This window comes from Apteryx rowi, unplaced genomic scaffold, assembly GCF_003343035.1.
Source record: "Apteryx rowi isolate R43461 unplaced genomic scaffold, aptRow1 scaffold_19, whole genome shotgun sequence".
Taxonomy (NCBI): Eukaryota; Metazoa; Chordata; class Aves; order Apterygiformes; family Apterygidae; genus Apteryx; species Apteryx rowi.
Window position 1 is genome coordinate 5,473,739 of NW_020448196.1, and position 9,026 is coordinate 5,482,764.

Below are 9,026 nucleotides of genomic sequence, written 5' to 3' on the forward strand. Positions count from 1 at the left end.
GTTTGCCAGCGCTGGGCCCTGCTCAGTCAGGGTAGACCGTGTCAGGATTATAAATTCTGACAGTATTGCAGCAAGCCCCTCGCTGCCAAAAGTTCAGATGTAGCCCCCACAGGAGCCTGGTGTCTCATTCCCATGCAGCATCTTTTGTTACTTTGTTGTCATATCAGTCACTGGCATTAAAGATCTTCATTAGCATAATCTCTCTCCCCATTACTGTAAGACTTGAATGGTAACCAAGAATGAGACAAGTGTTCTAGAGACAGGAACGACTCCTACGGTCTCTGAGGCCTCTCCTGCTATCATTTGAGCTCACTTACGCTGCTCCTATTTTAAGGCTAGGGTAGGTATTCAGTCTTTCCTGTTTGAGCAACTCCCTTCTGTCTGAGTGTATTGCTTCTGCGCAACTGTATGGGTGTTTGTGTCCCCCCCATCACTCCAGGTTACATGTGCAAACTGTGTCTTTTCGGTGCCTCGGTGAAAGCTTTGCTTAAAGGAAAACAGCAGTGATCTGTTGTGACTGTCTCTGCCCAGGCAGGAGGAGCTCATAGGTCATTCCCATTCTGCCTGTCATGGCTTGAATACTTTGGCGATTCAAGAGACCATCAGCATCATAAATTTTCAATCCAGATGAGTCATAGTTACTTTTGCTCTCAGCCAGCCAGTCAATTTGTGGAGTGTTTTGATATTAGGAGAGCTGGGTGGATTTACATGAGCTGGGGAGCTGGCTGACTGGTACACGTGAAGCAGCACGGCTGCGTCCCCCTCTCACAAAGAGCTGGTCTTTTGGTAAAACTCCCCAGCAGGACTCTCAAAATTAGGACTCAACAAACAGGTTCATTGTTCGAATGCTTACACAGGTGGACATGGCCAAACCTATTAAAGGCCATACTTTCAGCTAACGAATACAAGATTAAGCACATTTCTGTCAGTTCATGAATAACAATGTAGCCTTTTGTAACATGCTTTAAAGCATATTTGAAAAATTTTCATGAATCAGATTCTTTCTTGCCTCAAACACTTTAAATAACTTGTCAAAATATCAGCTCCATGTTAATTATTCTAAGGGTTATTACAGTTGAGATTTTTTTAATTATTTTCAAAGATAAATTTTTGAAATTAAGTCTCTTCTCTTGTACAGATATGCACTGGAGTTTTCCTTTATCAAAGCAAGTTGTACTGAATGCTGTGCTTCTGCAGTAGCTGAACCCAATTTTACTGAGTTAGAAAGCTCTCTTTTCTTGTAATTGTTTTATGTGATTCTTTTGCTGCTACTGATTTTAGTTCCATTTGTAGTACAATCTGTGGGGTCTTGGCTTCATGCAGCCGCTCTTCTCCCATTGAACCCTGGTTCACATCTGATTCACGTTGTTTAAAATAACGGGCCACAAAATGCAGTACTGCTCACTCAGCCTCTGACCAGCGTGCCCAGCTCCTGCCATGTTTGTTAGGAGCCTGTCTGACATCCATTCCCTTCTGTGAGAGTTGAATCTGGCCCTGCCTTTGGTTCTGTGGGCTGCAGTCCACTGACGGCTGGCTATATATTAGCTCAAATCCCCTACGGACGCTAGGTGGAATTAGAGCCACGCAAGGGCTAAGTGACCAAATGGAGTGCCATCTGGCAGCTGATTGATGGCCTGCGTGAGGTTAGTTTGACAGCCCCAGTAGAAAGGCTTTTACTTTACAAAAAACAATGCACCAGTTGACAACTGTGCTGGCAGTCTTGGAGGAGGGCTGGCCTGCCAGCGGAGCCTTGCACTGAAGCAAAGCTTGCATTGCTATGTATTGTGCAGTTAGCCTGGGCTGCTAAAACCCCAGAGCAGCTGCTCTGCTCTCCTTGCTTGGGGACTTGCCCGGCCCTTCATGAGAACTGTGACCACTTTGCTCTGAGACTAGACTGGCCTACATCAGTTACTGCAGCAGTGTCCCCTGCCTGACGCAAAGAGGGAACCAGCGTTAACAGCTCATGCTTGGCCTTCAGCAACTCTGAAGCACCCTGTGTTTATTGCTGTAGACTGGAGAGCTCATGTGTAAACCCAAAACCCCACCAATGCAGCTTTTTCTGCCTGTGTTTAGCCCTGCACTGTTAGTTTGAGGAAGATCCCACATGCATTTGCCATTGAGTCACCCTAACCTGCATCCCCATGTGAAATGCCAAACTCTGCTAACAACCCATTCTCTGAACCTGCCAGTGACCTGCCATCCCAGAGGAACGCGGCATCGCTCCTAACGCAGTGTGGAGAAGACTGAAGAGGTGTCGGCGGCAAGCGGGGTTATCTGATGCAGTTTTGCAGATAGGCCAATGCAAGGAAAGGGGCAAGACTGGGTTACAGGGAAATCCTGGCAAAGGCAAAGCCTTACTAGGTAACATGCCACATATGTTTTCTCCTCCTGTGTCTGTCCTTGCGTACTATAGTACCAGCAGGATCTAGTAGTGCTGCAGGACAAGCTTCGCATCTCCAACAAGAAGCTGGAAGAGTATGAGACACGCTTCAAATGCCAGGAGGAGACAACCCAGAAGCTGATGCTGGAGTACCAGGCCAGGCTTGAGGAAAGCGAGGAGCGGCTCCGGAGACAACAGGAGGATAAGGAGATCCAGATGAAGGGCATCATCAGCAGGTACAGGGAAGACGGGGGTGTGTGCTCACACACAGTGCTGTGGATCAGAGGAAGGCAGGCACACAGCCTGGCTCGCGTTAGGGCTGACCCCTGCTCAGGAGAATTAGATTTCTTCGGACATGCAGCCAGGTTTCTCATGTGGTTTTCCGTTGCTTGTTCCTTTCCTGCCTTTCTGGGTTACAGCCCCTGGGGGATTCCCAGACTCAGCTCTGCAGACCCTGAATCTTCGGGTCCCACCCAACACTGTCATCTGGGACAAGCAAAAATTCACATTTTCCTGACTCTCAGAGGCAGAACTCTGGGAGGGAACTTAGGGCTGGCAACCAGCCCTAGCTCTCAGAGGATCTGGCAGGCTGGCTCTGTTTGTTTCAGAAGTAGATCTAATGGCTGAAATGTGCTCATGTTTAGCTGAAGATCTCATCACCATCCCATTACTCACAGCTATGAACCCCCTTCTCCCACCCAGGGTAATGTGGTGTTTATGCTCCTCTGGCACATAGACTTTTCCAGTCCAGCTAGGTTCATCTTTACCTGAGCCAAGCCAACTTAGATCTTTTAATGTGCCTTCATAAATTGGTTATTCTTAGCTCTCACTTTTCACTTAAGCATTTGGGCAGTCTGCTCTAGAAGTGTCTAGAGAATTAACACCCAGAAAAAAAAAAGATTTTGAAATACTGGTTGGTGTGTGAGAGGAAGTAGTGCCAATGATTACGTGTCCCCTGCGTGCTTGAATGCACAGCTGCAGGTACCGGGAACACCTCAGTGCATGCCTCAGAGCTGCAGTTTCAAATGAGAGGGCTCAGCCTTTTATGGATGATGGAGGCTGCTATACAAGGCCTGTTCCAGCTGCAGACTAGCTTCTCTGCTATTTCACACCTCTTGCTATGTGCTTCAGAGACATACATCACCCCTTTGCCTCCTCGGGTGTCAAGAACTAAATGAGGAAGTGATCTGAATCATTCACCATGGGTGGCTGATTTAGACGTGTAAGACTAAGGTCTGGGCAGCTGGATGTGACAGAGACCAGCAAATGTAATTAATGTATTCTTGACACTGCATGCTTGCTACAAAAGGCCATTACCTTTCAAAGTGTTTGATCCTGCTAAGAAGTGATCAAAGCAATCTTGCCTTAGTGGTAAAAACAGCTTCCTGGGTCACTGTCAAGCCACGTGAGAGCTGGGAGCGTGCATGGCTTAGCATGGCTGCAAGACAGAGACTGAAATTTTCTGAATGGAGCAGATGAAGAAATGCTCTGTGGTACACACAAGGCACTCGGGCCTACCCTAAGCTGTCACTGCCCTTTCTTTGGGGGTGCTTTGGATGTGCTGTTCTTTTTTTTTTTTCTTTTTTTTTTTGTCTCTCGTAAAGAAGATAGATAGCTTTTCACAAAGCCACCAGCTCCAAACCAATCTGTACTATCAGGAGTCTGGGGAGGTGAGAAGTTGCAAGGCTACAGGATCCTTCCCCCTGCCCCTCCTCCTCCCAGTGCTCAGATTACCTCCTTAAGCAGTACAAACCACTTTCCAAACAAGGGCTATGTGCTCAGCATCCTAAAAGCGTGTGTTTTTCTTGCCTGTTCTGCTGCCAGACTGATGTCAGTTGAGGAGGAGTTAAAGAAAGACCATGCAGAAATGCAGGCTGCTGTGGATTCCAAACAGAAGATTATTGATGCACAGGTGAGTCCCTGATACCAAGAACTGCAGCAACTTTCAGGGTAAGTCTACCAATATGCAAACCCCCTGCCATGCAGCAGTGCCAGGTCAAGCATGGCAAGACTGCCTGGCATGGGGCAAGATAGCACCAAACTGAAGTCAGTGAAAGAGCACATCAGACTGGAGCATGATGCTATTTATTGTCACAGCATTTGTATTTGTACAGCTGTTTCCAGCCTCAGAGCTTGGCAGGCAACACAGAGGATGTGGGAAGTGACAGTATACAAAGCAGAGAAGAAATGGCAGGAGTAAAATCTTGACAAGGGAATAGTGTGACAGAAGGGCCAAGGAAATGACATGGAGAAGAGAGTGCATGCATCAAGCTGGGATGATTTGTGGGAGTTGGGTGACCTGCAGGATAAGAGGGGAGCTGATGGGAAGAAGAAAAGCCTGTAGCTAGAGAGTAAGGTGGTATTGTGACAGTGCTAGATGATTTGCCTTATGCAAAAGGTCAGCATATAGGAGTAACCACCCTCTTCCTTGCAGGGATGGCCACAGTCACATTCATTCAGTCTGTGGAAGGATTGTACCCTCGCTGACTGAGGCCCTCGAGGTCCCTAGAGCTTTGCTTGGTGCTTCACGTTCAGTTCAATCCCAGCTCTCAAACCACAGCCTGCATCTTTGCTTGGGATTCATTTTTCACAGCTTCCTGAGCTGACTAGAGCAGCTGCCCCATTAGGGTTTTATGCAGATTCTTTCACAAAGCTCTAGCTACAGGTCTATGCCAAAATGAAGGAGACCTGGATTCAAATGTTGAGTAGTGTTTCTCAGCCCAAAGGCTCTTTCTAGTCTCTCAGACTAGAAAGACTCTAGTCACTAGTCTTTCTCATTCTTTTGGATGTGCAAAGTGGCTTGGCTGGAAGCAGGGCATTAGATTAAGTGGCACACCATGGAGAGTGCAAAATGATCCTGCTGGTTGCTGTGAATCTCCTACCCTTGGTGATGGCACAGGCTGAAATGCACGTAGGGATTAGAGGAACACCTTAGTTCCACAGATCGAGCCAACTTAGCCTCGCAGGAACATAGAGAGGCCTGAATGCTGGAAGCCTGCCTTGTTCCAGCCCTCTGGACAGTGAGCCAGTGAGCCAGTTTCCTGCCATAGGAGCACCTTTTGCTTCACTACAGAAAATCTGCCTGAATGACGCTCTGCTGTATAACTCCTGGGATTCAGAGAGCTGGCATGGTCAAAGATGGAGATGAGCAGGGCAGAGGCAGGTGTGGTTCCCTTGGGCAGGTTCAGAGCCTGCACAGTTCCAGTAATGCTTGAAGGACCTGGATAAAAGGAACACACACGCTGGCCAGAGTAAAGCCAACACATTCTTCAGCCTTGGGGTTGTGGCTTGCAGAATTAGGAAGCTCAGTTAGCTCTACAGATTGCAATGACAGATGGGTATTGCATTATGGAGAATCTGAAAATATGGTCCATAATCTCATAATTTGTCTAAGCAGAGATCAGTATTTTCTCAGCAGCTAGACTTTCCTGCAGTTTGCAGTGCTACTGTATTCTAGGATTAGTTTTAAGGACCATATTAATCACTTGTGAGTCACCAGTCATGATTAATTTACTGTATAGCTAATTAAAAAGGAGATCAGACAGTAGCAAACTTCTTGAAAAAGAATCACTGTTTTTCTGTAATTTGTTCAAAGCTAGTAAATCAGCATGTTCACTTCTGCACTCAGGCAAATCCTAGCAGATCAAGGGGAGCCTGTTACTGGGATCTGTGCAGATTGAGGACTGCCAGCAGCTCTCACCAGTCTGCCTTGTACCTGGCTAGTCCATATCACCTTGTGTGTTACATGTGAGGCTGCTACCATGACCCTAGTACAATCAATAGCTTTTAGCTTTTTGTCATCTCAATCTGTACAATGTCAGACTTTGTCATAGAAAGTTATGCACAAACTGTCCCTTTGAGGTGTTTTTACTCCCTCTTGCTAATGGGCAGACGAAGGAAGGTGACTTGTTCAGTGTCACAAACAGCAGTGGCAGAATCAGACTGTAACACAGAAGCTCTTTCTCCCAGCCTTATAATATTGCAAAGTACCTGTAACAGTAGTCACTGAGAGCAAGGAACTTGCCATCACAGATGTCCTGGGAGGCCACAAGTCATTTAAACTATTAATTTACACTAACAAAATCAATTAAATGCTGACATGAATAACCATCTTGGGAGAGAGCTGGATTTTAGAAGAGGAATCTTACTCTCAGTCTAACAGCTGCAGATAGGCTAGAAACAATGCAATGAGTTTCATAACTGAAACTGCTTTATCTCCATTTTGTTCAGGATCAATTAGAACATAATGATAAAATGAATTTAGCTCTAATTCCACTTGTTTAAAAGCCTGATGCATTAAAAACCTCTGTAGGCCAAGCGGCTAACCATGGAGAACTAGAAAGAGGCTCTGTTAAACAGCATCATTTGGGACAGCAGCAGCTTTCATGGGGACTTCCTGTTGCCAAAGCAATTCTGAGAATGGGATCGAGGCTAGAGAACCTTCTACCTAACATCACTATAAGAATCATATACGAACTAGGATACTACCCTACAGGGATTGTTGCTTTTCTGAACTGGCCCAGATATTGGGGTTCTGTAGTTAGCCGAGGAATGTATTCTTAAAATCACACCTCCCAAACCAGAATTTTAGAAGCTTTCAATCTGGCCTCTCGGAAGGGAACGCAGGCTTTGCATGAGCCCATCACAGCTCAGCGGAGCTCACAGACAGGGTACAACCACAGTCTTGCAGTCTGACTGAGGCTCCGGGCTCAAACATGGCCTGTGTGTTGCTAGCTTGGAGCACAGGCAGAGCTCACTTGCCTCTGCTTGCTAGATGACTGCTTGCCTGGCAAGCAGCAGGGGCAAACATGGGCTAAATACATTTGCAGACCTGTTAATAGCAGTGGGTTTCAGTAAATGATTTCTTAAAAGAACAACAAAAACACCTAAGGTTGTCAAAGAAGAAGGGTCCTGGTCCAAGAAATTCTAGGTTGCCATTTTGGAACTAGCCCTGTCATCACAGAGAGTCAGGTCTCACACATTTCCACTTACAGTTCCCCTTCTGCCTATTTGTTTGCAGGAGAAACGCATTGCTTCACTGGATGCTGCCAACGCACGGTTAATGAGTGCCCTTACTCAGCTGAAAGAGAGGTACAGCATGCAGACACGTAATGGGATCTCCCCCACAAACCCAACTAAATTGCAGATTACAGAGAATGGAGAATTCAGAAACAGCAGTAATTGTTAACCCATGGAGGGCGCTGCCGCAGGAGAGGAGGCCTGGCCAGACAGACCGTGCAGCAGCAGGTGTGAGCCCCGGCTTCAAAGAACGGCTGCTCTCTCCCCCCCTCCCAGAGAAACCAGCTCCTTACTGCGGACGGCGCACTTGACTGAGCCTTTGTGGGAGATGCTAATGCCAGCACATTGAGGGGACGAAAAGACCGAGTGTGAGATGAGTGGCATAAGGAAATACCATATATTTGAGAATCGCTGTCACTGTCGGATTTAAATCAGTGTTTAATGTTTAAACAAAGTAAACTTTTCCTTCCAAACTGCCCAAAGGATATGCCTCAACCCTCCCGGCAAGGAATAATGCCCTTGTCATTGCAGTAAGCAAAATAAAGGGAGCTGGGCAGAGCCGGTGGCAGGCAAGGCCCAGTCAGTCTAATTAAAGCGTGTTCAATAGGTAGGTTGCTGGCAGTAACAGCTCAGGGGAGGATGAGAATGTATTGCTGGGACAGCGTCTCAGGGTAGCGCCAGCGGCAGCTGAGTGCTGCTGTACATGGCTGTACTAGGAACCGGCAGCAGAGCTTGACCCGCCCTGCCTGTGACTCCCCTGGAGCACAGCCCTCACTCCTCAAAGCAAACCCTGAGCCCAGGACTCTTCTTACTTGCTTTCCTGAGGCCACTCTGCCATTTACAGCGTGTGACTATCAGCAGGGCATTTACACAGCTAATTAGTGTTTGATTAACAGGGGCCCACAGGCCAGATGAGAGGTCAGGGCTCACTCTGTGCAACGTGGTAGCCAAAAGAGGAGTTGCACGGAGAGCCATGGTGTCAGGGCATTGGAGAAGGTTATGACTAGTACTGCTGGGGCTCCTCTGGTGGGCACTGGGCAGCCAAGGGGAGCAGAGCATGCTCAGGGCCACCGCACGCAAGTGGAGGGGAGGGGAGCTGCCAGCTGGTGAGCAGCTTCTTGAGTCCTCTCTCTTGCTTCCCCTCTCTCATGAATAATGGGGAAAAGAAAGGGCAATAATTCCAGCATATGTGCCCCCTACATGTCTAGCTATAGAATAAAGTAAATATTGCCTGAGCTTGGCCCCTGAGCTGTGAATGAGGCACAGGGGCTGGATTTCGTGGTGTTCGTTGTGCCAGAGGGGGAGTGAAGGGCTATGTGAAAAAGGCCAGCGCCTTGCTTGACAAGGGGTTCGTTATGGGGATGTAATGCTCTGTGTAGAGATTTTTTTTTTCTTTTTACTAATTCTGGGGAGAAAAACAGGCAAACAAACAAGCCCTGAAGAACCATGAAGATTGGTAATTGTATTTCTTTTCTTTCACAGTATGCATTAGAAAAAAAAACAGCCCATTTTCTGGAATACTGTCCTCTTTAAATTGGGAATGAGCACTGCATGGAAATTAACCGTCTCGAAGAATGTAAAACTTGGTCATAAGGGAGTAACCAACAAGAACACCAGCCACCACCGA

General features: G+C 47.2%; 1 protein-coding gene across 1 annotated transcript in view; it reads left to right on the top strand.

Annotated features, from left to right (window-relative positions):
• Positions 1 to 8,562, top strand: part of DAB2IP (DAB2 interacting protein) — a 182,298-nt gene extending 173,736 nt beyond the window's left edge. The window contains exons 14-16 of the mRNA XM_026062195.1: positions 2,423 to 2,616; positions 4,205 to 4,292; positions 7,401 to 8,562. Of these exons, the coding sequence (XP_025917980.1) occupies positions 2,423 to 2,616; positions 4,205 to 4,292; positions 7,401 to 7,568 (450 nt within the window). The 3' untranslated portion in view covers positions 7,569 to 8,562. The remainder of the gene's footprint in view (positions 1 to 2,422; positions 2,617 to 4,204; positions 4,293 to 7,400) is intronic.
• Positions 8,563 to 9,026: the final 464 nt, after the last annotated feature.